This window comes from Acomys minous, assembly GCF_964271855.1.
Source record: "Acomys minous genome assembly, chromosome: 17".
Classification (NCBI taxonomy): Eukaryota; Metazoa; Chordata; class Mammalia; order Rodentia; family Muridae; genus Acomys; species Acomys minous.
In genome coordinates, this window is record NC_140500.1 from 44480854 (window position 1) to 44508507 (window position 27654).

General features: G+C 45.3%; 1 protein-coding gene across 2 annotated transcripts; it reads left to right on the forward strand.

Annotated features, from left to right (window-relative positions):
• The first annotated feature begins 1252 nt into the window (after window positions 1-1252).
• PROK2 (prokineticin 2) lies at window positions 1253-27654 on the forward strand. 2 transcript variants are annotated; one of them, XR_014775960.1, is made up of 6 exons: window positions 1253-1614; window positions 5030-5155; window positions 15491-15719; window positions 18858-18943; window positions 20221-20331; window positions 27545-27654. XR_014775960.1 is itself a non-coding variant. In XM_084764923.1 (3 exons), the coding sequence occupies exons 1-3, from the start codon at window positions 1522-1524 to the stop codon at window positions 15593-15595; spliced, it is 324 nt and encodes a 107-aa protein (XP_084621049.1). In that variant the 5' UTR covers window positions 1253-1521; the 3' UTR covers window positions 15596-16608. The 2 variants fall into 2 exon arrangements, 1 of the variants encoding a protein (XP_084621049.1); XM_084764923.1 differs by lacking the exons at window positions 18858-18943; window positions 20221-20331; window positions 27545-27654 and having other exon boundaries at window positions 15491-16608.

Below are 27654 nucleotides of genomic sequence, written 5' to 3' on the forward strand. Positions count from 1 at the left end.
CGTTTCTCCGGGCTGCACTCCCATGCCTTTGTTGGCATGAAGACTGGAAAGAGAAACTTTCCACCCGGCTGTCACTTGCTACTGTTTCCACTTACTTTACTGGGAATGGCTTCTAACAGTTTTCTCAAAGTTAAAACTGAGTTTGATCCCCATTTGTGTTCTCCGTCTCAGGATGCTTCTTGAGCTCCAAAACATGGTACAGAAGGCTTTAAAACTCAGCCAAAGATCTAGGGATTGAAATGCCCAGCTGTTTAACATTCAAATGATGCCCTGGCCCTTTGTTCATTTTTCCCCCTCTACATTTCGTCTGAATGCTTTGGCATGGGGGATCCCAGTCTGAAAGTAACTGTGGCCCAGCTCTCCTTACTGTATTGATTAAAGAGGCTGAAAAGGCCCATCTGTCCTTCAGCAGTCTGTGGTCCTAAGGGACATGGGGAAGCCTGAGGTCCCTAAGTCTTCTATGAGGAAGGTGGGCTCCCCCAAACCTCAGAAAAAGTCAAATTGATAGTCCATGTAGTTGCAAGCAAGATGCCATTACTTGGGGCCACACTAGGGACACAGAGAGGGCAAAGCTGTCCTATTGCCTCTTGGAGCACCTAGAATCCTCTAGACACAGAATCACATATAAGTGCCGGAGTTTCCTGGGCTGGGGAACAGACCTGGGAGAGAGCCACCTTCCCAGGGCCTCAGGCTGGCAGAACAAGCTGGGAGTTCTCTTTTCCCCCTTGGCAGCATCCTCTTCTGCCTGAATCTGGCTGGAAGCTGCAGAGGGGAGGGAACGCACGTGAGGGAAATAAGGGCGGAGAGGGTCAGGAACAGATGTGGGCACCAGGGGAAGTCATTTTTTAAAAAGTAAGCTAGGCTCCGCACAGCTGGAGGGGCAGCCTAGTCCTTCCACTTCGCAAGGGATGTGGGACTGGGGATGTGCTTGGTGCTTTGTTCTTCCTGCCTAATACACATCCTCCCCTTTGTTTGTCTGTTGTTTGTCCTTTCTAAGTTGTGCCACCTCAGGTCAGAGCCGGTGGCAGTACCTGGCACGCACAGAGCGCTCACTGTAGACATGCTGAACAAATATGTACAAATATGGGGCAGTTGCGTCTGCCGCGCCTGGCACGTCGTGGGTACCCCGCACATCTGTATAGCAAATGATGTGCCTCAGAGTGTGGGGGCTGAGCACGTGGAGCTCTGGAAAGCAGGACAGCGAAGGAGGAGGGTTTCTGAGACCACAAAAGCGGCAGGAAAGGCTGGCTAGGGCTGCGGCGCCCCGCCGGGGGCTCTGCCCGCGTGGCGCCTGTGCGCGTGGGGAGCGGGGCACGTGTGCGTGTGCGCGTGGGGCGCAGGGTGTGTGCCCGCGCCGTGCCCCCCGCGTGCTGCCTGGCGTGAGTCACCACGGGGCTCGCCTTTATAACCGCCGCCAGGCTCGCGGCTCAGCAGAGCAGCCCGGCCACGCGTCACTAACGTCCCGGCTCACCAACGTCCCTGATCCAGCGCACCTAACCGCCACCGTGTCTTCGGGCCGCCATGGGGGGCCCGCGCTGTGCCCCGCTACTGCTACTTCTGCTGCTACAGTTGATGCTCACACCACTCGCCGGGGATGCCGCGGTCATCACCGGGGTAAGCTGCCTGCGCACCTGTCGCTTCCGGATCGCCCCAGAGACACCAGGCCCAGGCTGTGTAGGCACCGGGAAGGGCGCACCCCTTGTGACATTCTCCGGGACTTTTTCTTTGGCCACTTGGGAATATGGCCTGTTCTCAAGGCAGGGAACAGCCAGGGGCACCATGGAATTAAACAGTCTGAGCTGTTGCCTTCCCCACCTCTCCCTTCCGTACTCCTCAGCTTTGGTCTGCTGTTCTATTTAGTAGCTCAAAGAAGTTTCTTTCCCAGTGAGAAAGTTCTTTCCCAGGAGCTGGAAAATCCCCATCCCAAAATCTGACCTCCCTTTCTTAAATTACAAAAGAGCGAGACATACACCTCAAATTCCACGGCTCATGGGCGGGTCTTACCCTGTGAAATACTTTGGGTCCTGTCCACGTGTGAGCTTTGGAAAGATATTGTGGGCTCTTCTTACTGGGTTCTGCGGCAGCTGCTCGTTTATTTTGTTATTCTTTATTCCCGCCGCACCCCCGCCCCCCCGCCCCGCAACGTGAAGTTCTAGTTACATAAATTGTCAAGTCTGATTCCTGATACCTCATTCCTAGGGCTTATTGATGGAGCAGGCTGTCACTAGACATTGTTTAAATTCGCAGAGTGTCTTCATTATGCTCGGAAACAGCCCATTCCTTCTAGACTCCTGACAGTTTCCTTTTTGTCTATCTGAAGAATAACTTCACAGCATAAAATTTCAGAAGTCTGTTTTAATAGCCCAGCAGAACCTTGCTTGTTTGCTGTTGTTTTACTCATAAAAAGAAAAAAGTAGTTGGCATTTTTTCTAGATTTATTTATTGAAATAATTTTTAATATTTAAGTGTACATTATTGGATATTAATATAGATGTGTTTGGAACGATGACATAAAGGTAATAAAATAACATATCCTCAGAAGGGTCATTATATTGAATAAATAAAGGTGGATGTTCTCTGCGTTCCTTAGTGTACAGATTGCATTCTGAAAGCTCTGTGGCTACGACAGCACTGAGGTATGCCCCATAGATATTTGAATTTTATGCCTTGTACTCTTTATTAGAGCAGAGATTGTTCAAAGCACTTACACAGATTCATCAGTAGCCAGTTGGCTCCGGTGAACAAAAGTTTCTACAGTGTCTTTGTAACACATGCGAATGGAAACATGATTGGGTTGGTTTTTTCCTCCTTCCCTGCTGCTTCATTCTGAGTGTTTTCTAATCCTCTAAGCCCCAAGGTTCCTGGGTCCTGCAAGTGTCGTTTTATTCCATTCACAGGAGGGACACTGTTTGCTTGGCTCTGCAATGGGTTGAGAAGAATGAAGGGCACTAGGAAACAGCTGTCTAATTAAAAAGATATAAACTTATGCAATTCTTTGTAAATTTCCAACAAACGGAAGCTTTGTGTTATAAAATGAAATTTTATCTCATTTCATGTTTACATGGTGGCTGGGGGTGGGGGGGCGGTTGGGGGAGTTGTGCGTACAGTCATGTGGACTCTTGTTTTGTTGTTGTTAATGTTATGAAAAGAGTATGGGAAAAAATTTTTTCTCTAAAGCAACATGGCAATAAAATGTAGTTAGGTTCCCTGGCAGAACCCACCTGGGTTCAAATGAAAAAGTCAGTCATTTATCTAGATATATTGTATACAAGGTGATAAACATCTAAGTGACTGAGTTTTAAAAGATTTTGCCTGGCTTTTTTTTTTTAATGGTCTTAGAAAAAAGAGCTGGTGAGGCTTCAGAAGTTAGTCTTGTTTCTCTGTTAAAACACACACCTTGAATGTTTAATACACACACACAGGAGCGCGCGCACGCGCACGCACACACACACACACACACACACACACACACAGTCTTTGAACTAGATATCTTCATATAGATGTATTAAAAACCATATTGCAAAAGATTGTTGAGTAGACCTAACATGGGACTCCTCTGATGGTCATGCTTGCATGATTTCTGGTGTCCAGACAAAAATTAAAAGGTGGGAATGTCTGGACATCATCTTGCTTTTTAAAAAGCCACCCAAAGTTCAGGCTGTGGTTTTTTTGTTTTGTTTTGTTTTGCCACTATTCTGATCTATATACAAACAGATCTCTGCACATTGTTGAAACAAAGCATCGCATTTTGTTGTTGGCTCTAAGAGCTAGGGTTCTTAAAATACATTTTCACGCACATAAGCATAGGCTTCTTTTCTTTGCCACTACATAGAAAATCCTCCACAGCCGATTCTTTGGCTGTATATATTTGTGGTTTGTGTGTCCCCGGTGTGGCCTCTGAGGAATTACTGCTGCTAATCGCATCTGTGCCCACCTGCTGGACTGTAGGGGCTGGGGCAGCTGAGTTTCCAACGCACAGCTCTGTTCATCCTAAGCCAGTAAGTTCCTTTCTACGTGTCACTCCCAAGAAAGACTAGTGGGATGGGGCAAAAGTCTTGGTCTGACCTCTCTCACTCTCAGGGAGTTCTTATTTTGAAAGAGGAAATGGTGAAAATCAAGGCACCAAATGCAAGAAGCATCCAGTCTCAAGACACACAGAGCAAATATTTGAAAGGGAAAATGAGCGGATCTAAATGTTACACTGGTGCCCTTGCAGGTCTGCAGTGGTTTGTGCCAGATTTGCAGGCCATTTCAATCTCTTTTTTTTAAAACCAGGGCCCATATATTCAGCAGTTAGTAGTCAAAAATCTTGTGGTTTGTGTAGTTCTGCATGGCCATGTACAGTGCAGGGCTAGTGTGTAAACTCATTCTTCGAGCCCACCCACAAAGCTTCAGAAGAAAAGAACTGAGTGCTGCTGGTGTGCCCCCACTCCCAACTCCCTCTGCCCTTGTACTCTCCTGTCTTTCCTCCTTAATCCTGGATTTCATCATATAGGAACTCTGTAATCCATGGAAGCATTCTGATCAATGTTTGTAGTCACATACAAGCAAATGGAGCTTATGGGTCTATTTTATTAAAATCACTGCTTAGGATTTGGGGTGTGTGTGTGTGTGTGTGTAGGTGCACATGTTAGGTGAGAGGTTCACATATACACACATACACACACATATGTATGGGCATGTGTGTGGAAGACGGCAGTTAAACTCAGGTGTTGCCCTCAGGTGTTGCCCACGTTATTTTTTGAGACATACTTTCTCACGTGCTTTAGACTGTCTCAATTCAGCTAGCGGGATTGGCCACCAAGCCCCACGCATCCATCTGCCTCCATCTTTCCAGAGCTAGGATTGCAAGGGCAAGTCACCATGTCTGGCTTTTCCTGTGGGTTCTGATGACTGAACTTGTGTCCTTATGTTTGTGTACCTTACTGGCTGGGCATTCGGATAGTCAGAGGGTTTTCCCTGCTAATTTTGGAGTTCCCTAGCCTGAGCCTTACCCACTATCTAAATCTGTTGGTTTATTTCGTTTCAGGCTTGTGACAAGGACTCTCAGTGTGGAGGAGGCATGTGCTGCGCTGTCAGTATCTGGGTTAAGAGCATAAGGATCTGCACACCTATGGGCCAAGTGGGAGACAGCTGTCACCCCCTGACTCGGAAAGTTAGTATCTGCACGGGGACTCTTGGTATACCTTCCCCTCTGAGCAAGGCCTATATGGCTAAAGGCTTTGCTAGTTCACGCCTATTCCTTTCTTTTCTCTCCTTCCACTCTCACGGTCATTTTTGTACTGTTGATCTCCTGACATTAAAAATAACCATTAAAAATAACCCCCCAGCATAATTCCTAACATGTGATGTTTTACTGGAACATGCTTTGTAAAATCAAAGGGTTCTCAAAAAGACTCCACGCTCAACCTGCTAATGGAACAGGCATAAGTCATCTTTGTGAGTTTTGTTTGTTGTGTTTTAGTTTCAGACAATCACCAATAACAAACTCACTCTTGCATCTTAAACTTTCTGTTTTGTTGGTGTTTGTTTTCCTTTGTTTGTGTTGGAGAGATTCGATTTTTTCTAACCCTGCTTCCCCCCCTCACCTCGTGTGCCCCAGTGCTGAGCTTGCACCCCAGGGCCCAGTTAAAATTTTGTATTTTGCTTCTGTACCTGTGAGATATCATTTTCATAGTTATATGAAGCCTTTGAAGATTCGTGACATTTAATTTTCTAAGGTGACTGCAGAGCAGCTCAATGTCACGATGACCTAAAGAACTTTGGAAAGGTTATAGAGGCAAGGCCACAGGCCTTCGCAGTCCAGTCAGACAGAGCTTAGAGATTGTGTTCTTAGGAATTGCAAGTCCTGGGACTGGAGGGCCCGTGGGTATGTATTTACTTCAGGAGGTCGGTAGGCGAGATTGAAGGTGACCAGACAGTGTGTGGACCTGTGGCCCTGTCTTAAAGATGGAAAAAAATTGAAACACAGTGTAGTGTCAGGCACGTTCTCCAGGTTGGCAAGTGGCAGCCCCTTCTGCCAGCTCTGTTCCTCCCCATTGTTTCTCATCAATAAAGTTTGGTTCAGTGGCAATGAAATGGAGGCCCAGGGCAGGTGGCTTCTTGGAGGAAGACCCTGTATATTTTTTCCCTCACAGGTACAGTAGCACATTTTCAAGTCAAGTAGAATTCTATCTTTTGCCTTATGTCTTTGGCTTTGAAGCTATGAGTTACAGCCATCTCCCGAGTGGCTCCAGCTGTCCCAGATAACACTCCATATTCTCACCCTCTCAGAGTGAACATAAGGAGATGAAGTCCAGTAGCTTGTCAGTGAGGTGCAGTTCAGCATGGGAACCCTACTTGGTTGCTGGGGAGCCCATCTGAAGGCTGCACTCAGGGCCACCTGGCCTGCGGTTGGCAGCCTTGTGCAATGCTTCCTGTTGGTTGCGTTTGAGCCATTCTTCCTGTGGTTTGCCCATGCAAGGCTTCGCTGTCATTTTTAAAATGTGACACACCTTTTATTCCTGGACATTCTAAGATACCGCAGCCTTTACCGTTAGTCCCCTGTCTAACACCAGGCTTCCCAGGAGCAGGTGAGGCTGGCCCCGCTGCTTTTGGCAACGAATGCAGTTTCTTCTTTACTCCTAGCCAGTCCTCTTTTATGCACTGTAGCCAGTGTCCTTAAATAGCTTCCTGTTGTCTTTTTGCTCTGAGAATCATGTGATTTATGTCTAGAGCTTATGGAGCATACATACGTTTTTAAAAAGTGGCTTTTTGGTATTAATAGAAACTACTGTCATGGGTGGGATGTCTGAGCCATATGATCTATAAATAATGTTGTGTATGCCAATCTTGCCCAATATCTCACACCTGTGGTGTACTTTTATGTTTGCCATGCACTCTGAACAACATTAAGCCCACTTGCAATCACACAGACAGCATGTAGGAAAACACACAGTAACCCTTAGGCCTTTCCGACACCCCCTTTCTCTGTGTGGCCCTGACTATTCCTCTACCTCAGTGAAATCAGTTGTCCTCATTTGAGCATGTGTCTTAACTGAACACCAATGGCAAAGACAAGAGGCCCACCAGGATAAGTGCTAATAGTCCAGGTTTGTAATTTGTGACATGCGTATAGACATATATACATGATTGTGTGTACATGTGTCTGTGTTTGCCTGTGGATGCTACACATTGATATTGGCTGTCTTCCTCACCTGGTGTCTGGCTGTTTTACAGAAGTGCTGAGGATGTGAACTCATGTCCGTATGCTTTCCTGGCAAGCAGTTTATAGCCTGAGCCATCTTCCCAGATCCTTCCATTTGCTCCCCTCTCAGGATAGTGGTGGTACAAGCCTTTAATCTTAGCACTCAGGAGGCAGAGGTTGGAGGATCTCTGAGTTTGAGGCCAGCCTGATGTACTAGGACATCCAAGGTTACAAAAAGAAACCCTTCTCAAAAAAACAGAAGAAGAAGGATAAAGAGAAGGAAGAGGAGGATAAAGAGAAGGAAGAGGAGGATAAAGAGAAAGCAGAGAGGGGAAAGGAGGAGGAAAAGAGAAAGGAGGAGGAGGAGGAGGAGGAGGGAGAGGAAAGGGAGGAAGAGGAGCAGCATTAGGCTGATAGTTCTAGAGGGTTAGAGTCCATGATGGCCGCAGGATAATCTGGGCACACCCAGGGAATAGTCTTCTGAAACCTCAAGCCCACCCTAGTGACACATCTCCTCCAACAAGGCCACACCTCCTAATCCTCCCCAAACTAAGTGTTGAAATGTATGAACCCGTAGGGGCTATTCTTATCAAAACCACCGCACACTGTTTCATGGTGGCGGTCAACAGAGTGAAGACCATATGCTTTGCTGAGCAGAAACTCGGCATGTAATTCCAGGAGTCAGTTCCTGCTCTCTCCACCTTTGAAGCCTATATGTGCTAACGTCCTGAAGTGTTTTTCTTGTGACTAATTTTTGTTCCAGTATGGTTTTGCTTAGACTTCTTTGGCTATTTGATGCCATTTGTACTCTCTCATAAATTTTTGGGTCTTGTCTCCAGTTATGCAAAGTTGACCTGGCTGCGAAATGTCAGCCTTTATATGTCCAGTAATATTTTGTTTTTATAAAATTAGATGCTGTTCCAACACTTGACATATAAATCTATATCTCATTCTGATTTTTCAGGTAGCTTTGAATATGTTTTGAACATTCCTGTTTATAAATTAGATGGTTTACTGTACTAGTAGTATTTCTTAACTCATCATTAGTAAATCTCTTTTTCTTATGGGATTTATTCCTGTTCTTAATGGTGGTATTTACTAAATTCTTTCTCTTCTGGGTATAGGATTCCCTTAAGCATCTAATGTATCCTTATTGCAGAAGGAGCTTGCTTAGCCTTCAACTAGGAAGCACAGCCCTGCTGGGCACAGTGTTCTTGGTTGGAAGTTATTTCCCATGCATTCCCAGCATTTGGAGTTCCTTCTGAGAAATCTGCCATTAGTCTAATATATTTACCTTTAAATGGTCCTTGACATTTCTTTCCAGCAGATTGCAGTATTCTCTTTATCCTATACTTTTAACAGCCTTAGCTGTGATGTGTCATGGTGACATGCTTCTGTAGCTATGTGTGTTTAGGGTTCTAAATGCATCTTGGACCTAGATGTCCATGTTTTTCCTAAGATTTGGTGAGCTTTTTGCTGTTATTTTCCTGAGATTTTCTTTCTCTTTATTCTTCTTTCATATATTACATTCTGACCACAGTTTTCCTTCCTTTCTCTGCCCCCAGTCTCTCCCCCAGATCCATAACACACACCGCCTACCTGCCTGCACTCGGAAGAGAGCAGGCCTCTGAGGAGGTTTTCTGTGCCCTCAACATGTTGCTCTTCTCCATCATGTATGCCAATGATGTGAATATTTGACTTTTTAAGGGTGTCTGAAAACTCTTATGTTATGTTTCTTCTTCCCCTCCCTCCTCTCTCTATTTCTCTCTTGTTCTTTCTGTCAGACACTAGCAATCCAAATGATCTGTCTTCAAGCTCTGCTTGATTTAATCTGTTGCTCGTTTCCTCCATGACACTTGTCAGTTCTCCTGATCCTGTGCTGCCTCCCTTAATTCATTCAGCTGCTTGTGGTGTATTTTTTTTTCATTATTTTATATTTCTGTTGATAACGGCTCATCTGCTGCGATGGTATCTTGTGACATTAAGTGGCTTTCTCTTCTTTCTCCTGGAAGTGTGTCTTGGGGATGTCAGTCCTGGGGTTTGACTGACCCACAGCACAGATTCTCCCGTTCTCATAATAATCAAGGTCAATCTTCCACCAAGTTTATTCCTCAGAAGACCCCAGTGAGGCAGAGCTGAAGTTAGAAAGAGGCTAGTTGAGTGCTCACGTGGCCAGGGCAGGGTAAGGCGGGGCAGGGGCAGGGGCAGGGGCTCGTGCTATATTTTGGTGTTTTGTTGTTGTTGTTGGGGTTTTTTGTTGTTGTTTTGTTTTATTTTGTTTTGTTTTTTTGAGACAGAGTTTCTCTTGCTCTTGCTACTTTTGATACTTAAAAAGCAACTGAATTTTGTTTCCATGATTTAACTCCCAAGTTCATGTCAATTCTGCAAGCTAGTCGGTCCGCCTTCTCTCACACCCTGCTTATAGTCCTGTGGTTTGTTTCCATGGCAGGCCAAATAAGGAAGTCTTTAAGTATGGTTTTCTCATGAAAATCAAGTGATAAACTGACTTTCAAAGTGTTCAAAGACAAGATTTCATGCATGTTCACCTCCCCCATTGAAATGTCTACATATGATATATTTCTAGAGCGCAGCCTCATGATATTTTCTATGCTTTTCTCCTGTTTCAGAAAGTAATTTTAAAGGTCATTTTGATGAGCTCTTTTCAGGGTCAGTCCTGAAGTTGATAATCTTGGTGATTCTAGAAAAATATAGTCCTTCTAGAATGTTCTCAGCTACATTCAAGCTAAGTAAAGAAGAATTTTTTTTTATAAATATGTCTGGATGAATAGGACAGGTTTTCATTTCTCCTCAAGCTCAATGATAATCTCTTAGTAAATTGTGAAACCACAGAGCCTTTATGGGAAATTGTTTTTCCTGCTTCAGGTTGGCATAGGCAGGATCCCCCACATCTGTCGTTTGAATGAAAAGTGTTTGAGATGAAGCAAGAACAGAAGGTGGAGACAGGTAGCTTTGAGGTCAGCATCCTCCTCTGTCTGAGGTGCACCCGTCAACCTGTGGACTTCCAGTTGGTCCTAGACTGTCATTTCAAAAAAGTACAGAGGGTTTTACTTTATATCTGATCATTCGAAGTGCAAAGAGCAACAACAAAGCAAACAAACAAACAAACGAAAAACAGTGGGACATGGCTATAATCTCGGCATGTGTGACCCTGAGGCAGGTGGATCCCAGAGTTCAAGGTCACCCTGGCCTAGACCAGTAGCTCAGGGTTAGAGCATGGGCCTCATGTAACCAAGGCCCAAGTTCAATCCCCAGCACCGCCAAAAGCAAAATAATCAAAGAAGCAAAGAGCCCAAAACATTAGTTTACCTGGAGAAAACACATTTTACATCAAAGGATAGTTTTAAGTAGTATTCATTTTTTTAACACTTTGAGTGACTTATGAAATCATGACGACAGGAAACACTATAAAAGCTTACTATTTTAATTTCTACTAATAGTTACATTGTCATTTTTTACTAGATTATGATTTTCATAGTTAGAAAAGAATACTGAAAAAGGATTTTATATGAGGTTTTCTATTCCATTTGGTGAATATAATTAATACTTGAATTTTTAAAACTCATTTATTTTTATTTTTTAATTTGAAGAGGTGTTCTCTGATTTCATCTTTAATTTGTTCCAACTTCTGGTTTGTTCATACAAGGACTAAACACAGAGCCTTGTCCAGTCTAGTGCTCTCCCACTGAGCAACACACACAGCTCCCATTGATCCACTCTGTATTATGTGTGTGTGTGTGTGTTTATTTATGGGTGTGTATGTGTGTATATGGGTGCATGTGTGTGTGTATGGGTGCATGTGTGTGTGTGTGTGTGTGTGTGTGTAGGCCAAGGGCTGCTGTCTTCCTTATTAACTGTACACCTCCTTTTTAAATTTTTTTTAAAGATTTATTATGTATGCAGTGTTCTTGCCTGCATGTAACACCTGCATGCCAGAAGAGGGCACCGGATCTCATTATAGATGCTTGTGAGCCATCATGTGGTGGCTGGGAATTGAACTCAGGACCTTTGGAAGAGCAGCCAGTGCTCTTAACCTCTGAGCCATCTCTCGAGCCCCCTATGCCTCCTTTTTTCACACAGGGGTTTTCATTGAACCCGGAGCTCATGGTGTAGGTAGGCTGGCTGGCAGTACCAGTCGCTCAGCTGTGTCCAACTCTTTAGCACTGGGATTACGCATCTGCACTGTCCTGGCTCTCATGTGGATGCAGGCATGAAGGTCAGGTAGTCATGCTTGCCCAGCCAGCACTTAACAGGCCAAGCTCCTTCCCCACCCCTTCCTGCTTCTATATACACATTTTATCATAATCTTCTTTCCCTTTTCATGTTCTCTCCTTTCTTCGCTTTTCATTCACTCCCCCTCACTGTCTCTGTCTCTCTCATTTCTTTCTCATTGTTTGACGGTCATTATTTAGAATTTGTAACCTTTTACCTCCCGAATATTGAGCTTACAGTAAGTAACCTTCTAATAAAAAAGCTTTTGAAGATGTAAAAGTTTATTAGCAGTTCCTGTTTTGAAACCAGTGTCACTAAACAGTGTAAATATAACTTAAGGATGTGTTTTTTTTTTTCAAAGACTTTAAGGGTATTTGTTAATGTTGCACATTTTTAGTAAGATTAAAAGGTAACTAATGTGACTTAACAGTTTAGTAAAAGATGGCTAGAGAGACCACAGCATGTGATTTCCTCATTTTTTCCCCTGGACCTCAGGAGTCCTTCCTGAAGTGATCTCTTGGAGCAGCATCAGAGCTATGGCTGCAGGTTCAAGTTGACAGTGTCACCAGAGAGAAACAGGCTGCAGTTTATTAACACAGGGTTTTCAACCTTCACCCTATCCTTAGTTCCTCCAGATGGTGGCATCTTACAGAACTGGAGGACAAGGCAGCAACAGGCAATGATGCAGTCAGGATAGGAAGCACGCGTCTCTCTCTCTCTCTCTCTCTCTCTCTCTCTCTCTCTCTCTCTCTCTCTCTCTCTCTATTACTGGAGATTGAAGCCAGGACCTCACCCCTTAGGCAAGTGCTCTGCCACTGAGCTATATCATCAGCCCCAGCTTTTTTTTTTACTTTGAGGTAGAGTCTCATGGCCAAGAGCTGGCCTTGAACTCACCGTCCTTCTGTCTCAGTCCCCTCAGGGACTATGCCTCAGGGCTATGCTTCAGGTTTTCTCTTTTAGAAGTGCTGTTTTCCCTTTAGAAGTACCACATGTAAGTAAGAATCGTGCGCTGTCTTTTTGAGTTTAAAATTTGCTGTGTGGAACTGTAGGCTGTAAGAAACGGGTGTTGCAGTGATTCTAAAGCAAGCCACCAAGTCTGGACTAGTGGTCAGAATGCGCATTGATGCAAGGTGTTCGCCTCTCCATTGACACCCAGTTCCCTGCATTTTGTGAGGCTTCTGAACCTAGAAGTGACCGGACCCATGGAGAAGCTGAACGGATGGCAGCAGACCTCATGCTGTTTGCCACTAGGGACAAAGAAAATTGCTGTGAGCTTGGGCTGCCCAGAGAGGTTGCTTGGAAGGAGAAATGCAGATTGGGTCTTGGTTTGCATGAAGATTGGCAAGCACGGGGAGGAGGGGCCCAGAAGCTCACAGAGGCAGGTCCAGGCTGACTCTGGCAAAGTGCCTTCCCTTTCTAGTTCATCCTTGTATCTAGACTAGAGGCTGGAGACGTGTAGGCAACACATCAACTCGAAACCTGCTTCCTGGAGCCAGCATCTAACTCTTTGATGGGATGATTGATTTACACTTGACTGGGAAAAAATTGACTTGAATATTGCTGCCAGCTGTTAGCTATTAACTTCAGTATCATATACATTTTGAGCTAGCTCACTGTTTACTGACAGGGCAGTCCTGGACATTTAGGAAATTAGCAATGTTTCTAGCATTTATGTACTAAATTTGAATAGCACCATCACCACTACAACTCACAGTGTGACAAACACAACTGGCTGGGTATTGCCCTATGGACGGAATCACCCCTGATCGTTGGGAAGCACTGGTCCATGTTGGTTGGACTTTAAGGCTTGCCTCAGAGTAGTCTCGCAAAAATCTCAGAGTCAGAATGGATGGCGTATCTCACACTGGCCTAGCTACCCCCACCTGTCTGATGTGTAGGTCTTCCCCCAACTGTAACAGGGTAGCCACCTTGACTCACACAGTGGCAGAACCATTCTGAGCATGCCATCTGCCCACGCCCTACGGCAGCATGGCTGAGTGTGGATGGCATGTTTAGTCCCTTGGAAATAACCGCTCATCAAAAAAGGCAAAGAGCACCAGGGGAGCCTGGCTGAGCTCTGCTGTGCCTGGTGACCACACCACAAACCCTGCCCTCTGTTGCTTCTCTTATTCCCCTTTGTGTTTATTGACGGCAGTCATCTCCCTGACCCATCCAGAGCCATGTCGCAAATGGAAGGCAGGGAAGAAGATGGGCAAAGAGGAGAAAGAGGAGGGAGGAGGTAAGAAGAAAGAGTGTGGACCTGCCAAGGGATGCACCTAGGACTCCTGCCTTTAACCTTGTACATGAGCACATGTCCTCCGTCTCAGAGCAGCTCAAGAATATACAGAATGACAACTAATAAAACTTTTGAAGTTGGAAACAGGAATTTTGCATTCTCTGACAAGAGCTAATCAACCCCCCCCACCCCCCCACCCCCGCTCCCTCCTCACATTCATGACTCTCCCTTTGGCTTAGCCACCCAACCTGGCCAGGGTGTTAACTGAGCTAGAGGCCCTGTCCCTATTGGGTGGGGGTGGTTTTCCTGTCTCCCTTTGTTCTAGAACACTGAAAAGCATACATAGCTTGTGCGCTAGCTGTCACTTGACATGCCTCAATCCAGATCCACTGGAGGCATGTGCAGGGACTGTGGAGTGGCTTTGAGCATGAAGCAGGCCTTTTCCTCTGGGTCAGGGTGGGTCAGCTTCTCGTCTAGTCTAGTTTGTGAACTTGAGCTTGTCTTTTCCATGATTTTCCTCTACACATCCTCAGTGATTTAACTTTGTTGGCTGTGTGTGCACGCATGAACGTCCATATTCCTGACTGGCTGTGGATTTGTGCTTGTGCCTTGAATGCATGTGGTCCTGCCTAGGCTTGCCTTTCTTTATGGAGCTTACATATACAAAACAAACAAGAAGGCCTAGGGAGATGGCTTATTCAGTAACATGCTTGCCACGCAAGCTTGGATTATATCCCATAAGACCAGAGTACAAAAGCCAAGTGCAGTAGTGAACATGTGTAATCCCAGCACTAGGGAGGCAGCACTAGGGCTCATTGGCCAGTGGCCAGTGGCCAGATCCAGCTTAATTAAGAGACTCTGTCTCAAAAAGTGGAAAAAGTAGGGCTGGAGAGATGGCTCAGAGGTTAAAAACACTGGCTGCTTGTCCGTAGGTCCTGAGTTCAATTCCCAGCAACCACAAGATGTCTCAAATTTCATCTATAATGAGATCTGGTGCTCTTTTCTGGCATGCAGGCAGAACACTGTATACATAATAAATAAATAAATCTGTTACTTTTTTTAAAAAGTGGAAAAGTGATTGAGAAGGGAGGCATTCAGCAGCCACCTGCATAATGTTCACACACACACACACACACACACACACACACACACACACACACACACACACACACGGGACACCAAAATGAGAAAAATGCAAAGAGCAAAAAGACTATTCCTGGTCCATCTGCAGCCAAGCCTCAGTTCCAGATGTGCAGACTTGGGCTGTTTTCTCATCTCTGGGCATCCATCTCTCATCTACAAAACAGGTGTATGTGGAATCTTCACAAGCTGGTGGCAGGAATGGGGAAGATATAGATGGCTCTGTGTATCGCCTACTGAGCATTTGGTAACACAGATTAGGATTCAACTATCTACAGAATGGCTTGATTTGTTTTAATTTTTATTTTGTACCAATGCTGAGCAGATGGCACAGTTGGTAAGAGTTCTTGTTCTGCAAGCATGAAGACCTGAGTTCAAATCCCCAGTATGCACATAAAAGGCCAAACACAGGTGCTCATACCTGTGTTACCAGCACTAGGGGCAGAACTAGGTGTACCCCCAGGAGCTCACCGGCCTGCCAGCCTAGTTGAAAGAGCAAGCTTATGGTTTAGTAAAAGAATGGCCAGAGATAGGGAAGATCAATGGCCTCCCTCTGGTGTCTGTGCCTTCACGTGTTTGTGGGTAGACCCACACACTCAGGGTCGTGCACCACACATATACACACACATTATGCGCTAAGGCAAACAGGTAAACTGAAAGGTCAAGTTTTTCTGACTTGGTCCCCTTTTCTCTTCCAGGTTCCATTTTGGGGGCGGAGAATGCACCACACTTGCCCCTGCCTGCCGGGCTTGGCATGCCTAAGGACTTCTTTCAACCGGTTTATTTGTTTGGCTCGGAAGTGATCAGTTTGAAGTAGGACCTTGAAGTGTGAACCTCCACTGCACAGTGGCTGTCACGTCTCACTTGTGATTGTGTCAAACAAAGAATATGCCAGAAAGAAATGTTCTTACTCCCTCAACTTTCCAAGTAATTTTTTCCTTTCTTTTTCTTTTTTGAAGGAGGGTTTTGATTTTTGGAGACACAAAGGGCAAAGCCCTGTTTGTGTTTTGCCTTGACATTTTTTGAGTGATAATAACAACCATTTTCACACATAGGAGAATAAGAGTGAACATGTTTTTACAGGAACTTTTTTTTTAAACCTTTGCAACCCCTCTGCCCATCCTGTCCAGTGCACAGACACACGCTCACTCATCAAACACTCCGATGGTCCTCACTTTAGCCTTTTAAAGTGGGGTCTCTAAGCCCCCTGGCCTCATAAAGAAGGCTCAAACAGCAAGCTCTGTACTCACTTGGTGGTAAAAGAGAACAGCTAGCTTTGTGCTCACTCGGTGGCAAGAGTGTGCGTTTGAACCAGACACTCTGGGCAGCTCCTTGGGAGCAGAAGTTGGCAATGCTTCCGGAACTTTTCTGCACCCATTTAGTTCAGTGGTTTTCAGTTCTGCTGTTTAACTGGCGGGAGGAAAAAAAAATTAATGGGACGCTAAAGGAATTTGGCCCATTCTTTTTCTAGGTTTGTATAAGTAAAAGGCATTTTCTCCTTAGTGGAATATTACATGTCTTTTTCTTTTTTTATTTGAAGCTTTTTTTGTTAAGTCTTCTTGTTGGAAACATTCTAAAGAATGTCACTTGAGGAGGAAGCATAGATTTTCAGCTGATATGACAGAAGTCATCATTTAAAAATTGGTGTTAAGTTATAATTTAAGCTTTTATTTGTAACCCAAAGGTCTATTGTAATGGATTCCCTGATAACTTGCCATTTGTACTGGTATCAATATTTCTATGTAAAAAATTCTGTATCAGAATAATGACAATGCTGTATATCCTTTGATTTATTTTGATATTATATCTTATTTTTGTCATGGCTGTCAACAATTTTTATTACGAGCAGATTTCTATATAGCCCTCATACTAAAGTCAGCAGACACCCCAAAGCTGGTGAGGTAACCCTAACACTACATGCATTTTCATTTCACATTCAAGAGAGTTGTTTGTGTAAATTTTAGGGTAGCACAAAAATGAATAAATAAACCATGTGTATCCATTTTAAAAAAAGGGCTTTGGAAAGTAAAGAAAAGAATGACACCCAAAGTGACTGTTAACTGGAACAGACCTGCAGGTTTGCCCTGCAAAACCTGATGGAGTGTGATGACATGGGTTAGGCTTTAACTGCATAATGGTGCCAATATGGTCTGGCCTTGAACAACTCACTAAGTGTTGTCAACCCATATTGTGTCACAAATAAACAACATCTGAAACCTTAAGTGACTACACATTTGCCCACACCCATCTGTTCCCAGAGTGGACGCCAGTTGGCCTTTTTGTGGTTATCTGCTCAGTTGGGGGTTACACAGGTACTGATGTGTGGGTACAGTTGTATGGCATCTGGGTATATTAATCACCACAGCTGCTCAAAGAACTGTTTTCCATTTACTTTACGATGGAGGAAACTTTTTTGTTTTGTTTTGCTTTGTTTCGGAGACAGGGTTTCTCTGTGCAACCCTAGCTGTCCTGGACTCGCTTTGTAGACCAGGCTGGCCTTGAACTCAGAAATTTGCTTGCCTCTGCCTCCCAGTGTGCTGGGGTTATAGGCATGTGCAACTGCACCTCTGCAGGTCTGTTGAAAACAAGACAATAAACTTCAACAAGGGGAGCCGGGTGCTGTGGTACACACTTGTAATCTCAGCACTCTGGAGGCAGAGGCAGACAGATCTCTGAGTTCGAGGCCAGCCTGGCCTATGAGTCCAGGACAGCCAAGGCTACACAGAGAAACCCTGTCTTGAAACCCCTTCCCCTTCCCCCACTTCCAAAAAACTTCAACAAGGGGAATTATGGGAAAGGAATGGTCATGTCAGCAATAAGTTTTCACATAGCATTCAAGACATTTTCAACAACTGGCAAAATTTAATTTTAATTTTAATTTTCACCAGAATTAAAAGGTACAACTATCTCTTATACAACCTTGCTCTTACATATACCAATCCAGTTTAAAGGTTCATACATAAAGGGGCAGGCGCAGTCTTGTGCTCAGCCAAGGACCAACATGTATGGAAAATACAGTTAAGCTGGGTAGTTGTCACCATCTGCCGCCCAGAGCCTGGGCGTTTTCTCTCCCTGCTTTAGCTCTTAATTTTTATTGTGTTTGGAGTAACCTCCTATTTGGAGATCATTTTGTTAATTGCTATCAAAACCAACACCTTTCAAATAACTGTTTCACAAACGTCGTCGTCCAATTTCTTAGAAATTCTATTCCCTTAAGTATTATTATTGTGTGTCGGAGAGCACACGTGATGAAGTTGGGGAGGGAGCAGGAGGCCAGAGACAACTGTAGAGTTGGTTCTCTCCTTCCGCCTTCTTTCAGAGACTCTGGCGAGCAAGGTCAGGTGGCCAAGTTTGCAAAGCAAATGCTTTAACAGGCTGGACCATCTGCCCTTGCCCTCAGAGGTTGTTTAGGACATTTTCATATGACACATTACGTCCCTGGCAACTGCATCTTCGGCACCAAGGATGGCTCTTCGTATTGTCTGGGATGTCCTGAAACGCTACAAGGTGAGGAATTCCAGGTGAAAAATCAAATACCTGGCATATTTCTGGCAATATACATGTATGTGTGTATTGCTAGAAATAGACTGTGTGTGTGTACACATATATATTACACATATATATATATATACATATACACACACATATACATATATATTCCACTATAGGCACATTAGGTCCCTGCAACTGTGTCATAGGCAGTTTTGCACTATATGCAGTGGGTTCTCTCAAGTGCAAGGCTGAACAGATCATGGACAGTGCTGAGGTGTGAATGTGAAATGTCTCCATACTTGGCCACCACTGGGGATGGGCCACAGGGAGGTTTTATACATTGGCGACCCCTATCCTGTTATCTTTGTTTCCTCACTCTGGGTGCAATGTGACCAGCAGCTTCTGACTTCTGCCACCATGCCTTCTCCTGGACTGTAGTGTCCCCTCAAGCTGTCAACCCACAAAACTCTTCCTCAAGTTGTTTGTCATAGCAATGAGAAGAGTAACCAATACAGACTATCATTTCTGACTTTAACTTTGTATTAAAAATTTGTTTTTGTTGTTTTACCAAAGGAAAAGTTTGTGCCAAAACTACCTCCCCAACAACTGAAGGCTCGGCACTTATCACTTCAATGTGGCTCTTGTTAAAGTCAGCCCAGGTATAAACCAAGCATAATCCCATCCTCCTCTGGTTCTCGTATCACAAATCTCATCCTGTTCTTTCGTGGCTTCATTTTCCACGGGATGAAAGGCAGGGGCTGTTTGTAACTTTGAGATCAGGACACCTGCAGTACTTCGCATGGGACAGTATAAAACCCACTGACAAGCTCTTGTGACCTTTTCATTTGCACATTGTCATACATTTCAGACAGTAACCTTGAAACTGATATTCCATTAGTTCTGTGATCTTTTCCCTAATCCGTGTGTGTGTGTGTGTGTGTGTGTGTGTGTGTGTGTGTGTGTGTGGTGTGTGCATGTGTAACATCTGTGCAATCCTCCACTATTGATAAAAATGTTAACTGGAAAACAAACTATATCTGTCTATGGTATCCATATATTTTGAGTTATATCGTAAAGTGGCTAACAGGCCCTAACTTGCATGTATCTCACCTCACATACTTAATCTTTTTTAAAAAAGATTTATTATGTATGCAGTGCTCGGCCTGCATTACAGAAGAGGGCATTAGATCACATTATAGATGGTTGTGAGCCACCATGTGGTTGCTGGGAATCGAACTCAGGACCTCTGGAAGAGCATCCAGTGCTCTTAACCGCTGAGCCATCTCTCCAGCCCAACATACCTATTCTTTATTGTGAAGATATTGACCATCTACGTGGGGGGTGTGACACTAACAGTAGTTACCATTCCACACAACAGGTTTCTCTGCCAGCTTTTCTAAAACTATCGTAGGGATGACAGTCTTTTGTCAATGGATCCCTAAGGGAATCCATTTTTTCCTCTATTCCTACCAAAGACCATGGAGCCGTTTTCAGTATGCACATCCCCCAAAGCTAGAGATGCTACTAATATGTAACTGTGTTAGAGGCAGGGTCTCACTATGTGTTCCAGACCTATGAACCATCATGTTCCCGACTCAGCCTCCTAATTGCTAGGACCGTGTTCCGCTGCCATGCTATTTTGGAGGTACCATTACCAGTTTTCACATCTACCATCCTCCAATATGCTAATTCGGTTTATCTGGGATGAAGCCAAAGTGTTGTGATACTTTTTAAATTTTTCTTCCTTTTAAGGCCTACCCATAGTTCAGAGCCACCAAAAAAGAATAAAGGATGGCAGTTATGAAAAGGCCACCACTGACTGTCACAATGTTTCACAAGACAAATTTCCAGCTAAATTAGAAGGCAGGAGCTAAATAATCTTTGGAACTTCCTTTGGTCCTTGGTGTAACTGACTCTGATTTCTCTCTCATTCTAGAAGGAAGCACACAGAGGGGGTTTCACTGGAGAATTCAGTGGTGGTTCCAGTAGTGTGTAGTTAATTTGAACAATCTGAAGAGCTCCCCACCACCCCCGAGTGGGGAGGCAGGTGAGGGAGGCAGGTGGTAGTTGGGGGAGGCAGGTGGTGAGAGGGAGGCAGGCAGGTAGGTGGGAGGGAGGCAGGTAGGTGGGAGGGAGGCAGGTGGTGGGAGGGAGGCAGGCGGTGGGAGGGAGGCAGGCGGTGGGAGGGAGGCAGGCGGTGGGAGGGAGGCAGGCGGTGGGAGGGAGGCAGGCGGTGGGAGGGAGGCAGGCGGTGGGAGGGAGGCAGGCGGTGGGAGGGAGGCAGGTGGTGGGAGGGAGGCAGGTGGTGGGAGGGAGGCAGGTGGTGGGAGGGAGGCAGGTGGTGGGAGGGAGGCAGGTAGGTGGGAGGGAGGCAGGTGGTGGGAGGGAGGCAGGTAGGTGGGAGGGAGGCAGGTGGTGGGAGGGAGGCAGGTAGGTGGGAGGGAGGCAGGTAGGTGGGAGGGAGGCAGGTAGGTGGGAGGGAGGCAGGTGGTGGGAGGGAGGCAGGTGGTGGGAGGGAGGCAGGTGGTGGGAGGGAGGCAGGTAGGTGGGAGGGAGGCAGGTAGGTGGGAGGGAGGCAGGTGGTGGGAGGGAGGCAGGTAGGTGGGAGGGAGGCAGGTGGTGGGAGGGAGGCAGGTAGGTGGGAGGGAGGCAGGTGGTGGGAGGGAGGCAGGTGGTGGGAGGGAGGCAGGTGGTGGGAGGGAGGCAGGTGGTGGGAGGGAGGCAGGTAGGTGGGAGGGAGGCAGGTAGGTGGGAGGGAGGCAGGTGGTGGGAGGAAGGCAGGTGGTGGGAGGGAGGCAGGTGGTGGGAGGGAGGCAGGTGGTGGGAGGGAGGCAGGTGGTGGGAGGGAGGCAGGTGGTGGGAGGGAGGCAGGTGGTGGGAGGGAGGCAGGTAGGTGGGAGGGAGGCAGGTGGTGGGAGGGAGGCAGGTAGGTGGGAGGGAGGCAGGTAGGTGGGAGGGAGGCAGGTAGGTGGGAGGGAGGCAGGTGGTGGGAGGGAGGCAGGTGGTGGGAGGGAGGCAGGTGGTGGGAGGGAGGCAGGTGGTGGGAGGGAGGGTTGCACAGTTGATCTGTGGGTCCCCCATAGCCTCCACACTCAAATGGACATCTGTATGACTATGTACACACATGTGCACACACAGACACAAAAGTAAACTACAAAGAGCAAATTCAAAGGCAGCAAAATACTTTCAAAGTAGTGAAAAGGCAGCATGGCATGGTTAGGTAACCCACAGCTTGTCACTTGTGTGTCAGTGCTGAAGCAAACGTTCCAGTGACGTTCATCACCTAGGAGTGATCTAGCCCCCAGGTCACACTGCTAATCAAATTCCCACAATTGTTTACATACTTATTTGTATCTTTTTGGTTAAAATACAAGTAATTTGTGTATGTGAGGGGTGTTTCCATCGGAAAAATTTAAGCAAATTAGGAAGAAACTGTGTTCTATTAAGTTAGGTTTGAGTAACTGTTGAGACGTTCCCTGGATTGCATTTCTCTGTGGATGCGATTACTGCTGGCCCAAGTGTGCTTAGCTCTCATTCTTGAAAACGCAAAACTTATTATGGAAATTTTAAACATAGACTTTTGTTTTTGTTTTTGTTCTTGGTGTTTTGTTTAATTTTTTCGAGACAGAGTTTTTCTGTGTGGCCCTGCCTGTCCTGGAACTCACTCTCTAGACAAGGCTAGCACACGCATGCACACACACACACACACACACACACACACACACACACACACAGTAATTGTCAGTTTTTTTTAACTTCTTAGAAATGACGGAAAGAAGCACTACAGGCCTTATTCCATCTCCAACTCTTCTATCCCACCTCTCGCCTCCTCATTGTCCTAACAAATCCAACTTAGTATCTTCTTAAAAATCTTCTTGTCAATATATGTGTTATTCCATTTTTCATTACTGTAACAAAATGCCTCTTGTTAGATTTTCATGTGTGTGTGTGTTTATATATATATATATATATTTATATATTCATGTGTGTGTGTTCATGTGTAGGCAGGTTCATGTGCATGTGTGAGTGAGCATATGTCTTTGGAGAGCAGAAGTTGTCATTCAGGTAGCTTTCCATGATCACTCTCCACCTTTATTTTTTAAAGATTCCTTTTATATTTAATTATGTGTCTGTCTGTGGAGATATATATATCTGGTGTTCTGGTGTCCATGGAAGCTGGAGGTGTCAGATACCCCTAGAGTTGTAGTCAAAGGAGTTTCAACCACCTGATGTGGGTGCTGGGAACTAAACTTGGGTCATCTGTTAGAGTAGTACATACGCTTAATCACTGAGCTATCTCTTCAGCTCTTATTTTTATTCTTGAGGCAGAGTCTCTCATCAAACCTGTTCATTCTTTGGCTAGACCTGCCAGCCAATGAGTTTCAGGGATCTGCATACACACACACACACACACACACACACACACACACAGGTGCAGGCATCCAAAGTCAGATCTTCATGCTTGTACATCAGGCACTTCCCTGGCTAAGTATGCTTTATAAAGAAGAGAAAAATTTAACAAAAGAATAATACTTACCTCAGGCTTTCAAGGCTCTGAGGAGCACTTTGGCTGCATTGCATCTAGGTGGCTGGCATGATGGTGCGAGGGAGCAATCACAGGTAACGCAGGAAGCTGAAAGAGGGGCGTAGTTAGGAGGACCCAGGTTTACTTTTTTTGTAAAAACCCCTGTCTTAGTTAGGGTTGCTATGGCTGTGATGAAACACCATAAACATAGCAAATTGGGGAGGAAAGAGTGTATTCGGCTTAAACTTGCACATCGCCGCTGATCACCGAAGGAGTCAGGGCAGGAACTCAAACAGAGCAGAAACTTGGAGGCTGGGGCTGATGCAGAAGCCACAGAGGGGTACTGCTTACTGGCTTGCTCATAAAACCCAGGACCACCAGCCAAAGGATGGTACCACCTACAACGGGCTGGGCCCTCTCCCATACTAATTAAGAACAAACTTGGACAACCACTTTGGAAATCAATCTGGCACTCACAAAACTGGGAATAGTGCTACGTCAGGACCCAGCTATACCACTCCTGGGCATATACCCAAAAGATGCTCCACCATACAACAAGGACATCTGCTCAGCTACGTCCATAGCAGCCTTATTCGTAATAGATGGAACCTGGAAACAACCTAGATGTCCCTCAACCGAAGAACAGATGAAGAATCTCTGGTACATTTACACAATGGAATACTACTCAGCTAGTAAAAACAAGGAAATCATGACATTTACAGGCAAATGGATGGAACTAGAAATGATCAGCCTGAGTGAGGTAACCCAGACCCAGAAAGACATGCATGGTATATATTCAATTTATAAGGGTATATTAGCCAACAAAGATGTCCTCTGAGAGACCCCACCCAGCAAGGGATCAGGACAGATACTGGGACTTGCATCTGGACTCTGAGCTGAGAGTTGGACGGAGGGGTAGTGGTGGAAGGAAGTGGGGGGGGGGTCAGGAGCTCCACAGGGAGACCACCAAGACCAGTGGATCTGTGCCTAGGGAGCCTGCACAAACTGATGCACCCACCTAGACCACCTGTTCAGACGTAGCTCAGTCTCCACGTGTGTGGGGAGGAGGGCAGAGAGGGGACTGCCTCTGACAGGAACTCTGGTGTCTGTGATTTGATCACTGTCCCTTGGGCACACAGAGGAAAAGGATGCTGGTTACCCTGATGACACCTGCCTGATAGGCTGTGATCAGACGATGGGATGGGGAGGCCTAGGAGCGGGGAAGAGGGCAGAAGAAGGAGGGAGAGTGGGAATAGGAAAATAAGGGCAAAGGGATAGCAATTGGGATGTAATGTGAATAAATGATAATTATCAAAAAGAAAAAAAAAGATCTTAGGGAAAAGCTGGATCTTAGGGAGACATTTTTCTCAGTTGTGGGTTCCCTCCTTTCAGATTCTGTTGCCTGGGTCAAGTTGACATAAAACTGGCCAGCACAACACCCCTTGACAGCACTTATCAGATCCTCATGAGAATTTCATTAAGTCTTTCCCCCAGAGCATCACTTTCAGTGCCTCAGTTACCTCCTTAGAGACCTGACCAGCTAGAGCTTGCACCTACCAACACTGCTGGCCAAGTGCCTAACACGAGGCTATGTGGGACAAACCATCAAACCCAGTGCAAACTACTTCTGCCTCTCCTTCTGCTCCTTAGACGGGACATGGAACAGCCAAGCCGGATTTCCTAAATATGTACTTTGTAGGGGTTGAGGTTGCAAGGGTTTGGAACTGAACCTCACGTAGCCAGGTTGGCCCTAATTGAACCTGACCTTGAAATCATCATCTCCTGCTTCACCCCCCACCCCACCCCTCAAGTGCTGGCAGCTCAGCAGCCTTCTGCCACACCCAGTCTAACTTGAGATTTTTTTTTTTTTAAATTCCAAGTTGGCTTGGACTTTTACAGTTCCTTACAAGACTAAGGAGCCAAATAGTTCAGGCCAAAAATATTCATATAAATGAGTATTTGTTCCCGTGTAAAATTTTAGAAGTTTTACTATTTTGCTTCTCAAATGTAAGATGCATAGCAAATACTATGTTTTTATGAGAACATAAAAATAAATGATTAGTCCTTTGCATGGCAAATGTTAATTCTCTCTGTCATTTTTTTTCTTTCATTTTATTAAGAGCAGAGGAATCTATGACTAGAAGAAGAGACCTACAGATTGTAGTTGTCCTCCACAGCTCATTTGTCCCCTTATTCAGAGACTGTTTACTGGCTGTCCATGTGTGACTATGTGACTTAAATTCTGAGCAGGGAAAGGGAGTGGATGTGGTCTCCCCTGATTGATTAGAAGAAAAGTGCGCTTCCTCTCCAATGGAGTTTTTGCATCAGCCCCCAGGCAGTGAGGGTCCCGGGAAAGCTGGCTGACTTGGCCTGGATCCTTGGCCTGAAGCTCACACCTTGAAGTAGGAGGAAACACTCAAGCGGCTCTTATTTGGAATCACCTTGGTAAATGTCTCCATCATCTCTTTCCTCCTCCGTAAGCTGAATATTTCTTCCTAACAGGCTATCGTTTTGTTATGTTTTCAACTTCAGTTTGTTATCTTTTAAAATAACTATGGGTGCTAGAGATAGGACTCAGAGGTTAAGAGCACTGTTCCATAGGATCCTGGCCTCCATGGGTACCAGACACACATGTGGTACATGGACATACATGCAGACAAAATAACAATACACATAAACAAATAAACCAGTGGTGGCCAGGTGTGGTGGCACAGGGCTGTAGTCTCAGCACTCAGGAGAACAAGCAGTTCAAGGCTTTCCTGTTACATAGTGAGTTTGAGGTGACCTTAGAGAGCATGAGACCCTGCCTCAAAACCAAAATTTAACAATAAAGATGCTCATTTTGTAGTGGTTGTCCTTCAGGGAGCGGGTCAAGCCCACACTGACCTCAAATTGGTTTGGATGTTGGGACAGATGACCGGCCAAACCCAAAAGGGACATGCCCAGATTTTATACGGCACAGATTGGCAACAACCAGGACCAGAGGTCCTAGCTTTTCATGTGGCCAAGAGGCAAAAGTGGGGCAAAAGGTCCTGCCAGGGGCTGGCTAGCTCAGTTATGCCACCAGAATGGAGGGGAGAACGTGCCAGTGTTCACAGGACAGAAAGGAGTTCTTTCTACTGCAGCCCGAGAAGGTTCCAGCTCTGAAGGACTAGACGAACATGCATTTACTCCTTACAGGCTTGATGGCCCCACAAGACGAAGAAGAAGAAGAAGAAGAAGAAGAAGAAGAAGAAGAAGAAGAAGAAGAAGAAGAAGAAGAAGAAGAAGAAGGAAGAAGAAGGAAGAAGAAGGAAGAAGAAAGGAGAAGAAGAAGAAAGGAAGAAGAAAAAAGTTGCTAAGCAAGTGGGGCAAGGATCTCGTTAGGCATGGTGAAACTCAGGTAGTTTGATCATGAGAGCACATCAGGATGACAAAGACCAGAAAGACAGTGAATCTGTCTGTCTGCTTACAGCTAGTTAACATCTAAAGCTGCAAACATGTCAAACACCCACAGGCTAAGAAATGCAGGGGGCAGGGTCAGCGAGGCACAAGACAACTGTACATTTTTTTTCATGGTGTTCCAGTGAATTTAAATCTAAGGAGTAGTGGTGGGGGGTGAAGAAGAGCTAACTTTAAGTGATAAACTTTCAGTGAACAACAACAGCAAAAGTAATAAGCCACTGGCAGCAGCAGACTAATGGCTTTATGTAATTGTGTTCCTTTCAATAGAGACAGGTTATTAAATATATACCTACCACTATTTAATTCTAATATCTTTACAAACCTTATAAAGCAACTTAACAAATTTTTTTTCAAAAATCCTTTGTCAGACCACACATGTTGCCGTATTCATAAAAGATTAGAACAATTATGCAAATAGCATTCTAGAAATAGCTCTGGGTATCCCATAATTCCTCAAGATAGATATGCAAATGAAACCGATCGTGACTGTGAGCTTAAAGAATTACACATGGCCCAATTACACTCTCCATGCCCCTGTGCTGAATACAAGCCTGCAATGGAGAAACTTTCTTTTCCTGCCCAGCACGTGACCACGCTTGCAGGGAAATAGGGACTATTATGGAGGGGAAAAGGAGAAGGAAACAATGTTAAATGAAGAGAGAAAAAAATCTATCTCATCTTCTTGTGCATTTCAAATTAGATTTTTCTTACCTTCAGGTGTGGGGATGGACTCTAAGCCTTGTGCTTGCTACACAAGCCCTCTTCCACTGAGGGAAACCCTCAAGCTCTGCTTGAGATTCCTTTCTCTTCTCTTCCTTCAACTCTCTCTCTCTCTCTCCCTCTCTCTCCTGCTTTCATGTGTGTGTGTGTGTGTGTGTGTGTGTGTGTGTGTGTGTGTGTACATATTATATGAATATATTTGTATGCATGTGTCCAGATCCAGGCCTCAGGTTATCCAGTGTCTTCCTCAATCGTCCTTCCCTTTATTTTCTGAGACAGGCTTTCTCACTACCCTGGAGCTTACTAATCCAACTAGCCTGGCTAACCAGAGCACTTTCTGTGACCGCTACACTGTGGGATTACAAGTCTGTGCTGCTTCCTTAGCTTTTTATGTGGGCACTTGGGGTCAGAACCCAGGACTTTATGCTTACATGTCAAGCACTTTACCCAATAGGGCCACCTCCCTTGCCCATCCTACATAACTGTTCCAAGGAGCTGTTGGTAAGCTGTTGTTGAAATGCAAATGATTTCCAAGCTCCTTTTGAACCTGCCGTGTGTCTCTATCTTCCAGAAAATGAATCTACTCTGCTTTCTCCAGGTTCCTAGCAAGAAACCACATGTGCGTCTCACATGTCTTTTCCCAGCAGAAAATGTAAAGATGTCCTTTCCATAAGGCTACAC

Excerpts from the sequence above, each read along its gene's own strand:
- PROK2 (XM_084764923.1), top strand. The coding sequence starts at position 1,522 with ATGGGGGGCCCGCGCTGTGCCCCGCTACTGCTACTTCTGCTGCTACAG. Across the intron at positions 1,615-5,029 it reads ATGCCGCGGTCATCACCGGG|GCTTGTGACAAGGACTCTCA; the intron begins GTAAGCTGCCTG and ends ATTTCGTTTCAG. Across the intron at positions 5,156-15,490 it reads GTCACCCCCTGACTCGGAAA|GTTCCATTTTGGGGGCGGAG; the intron begins GTTAGTATCTGC and ends TTTCTCTTCCAG.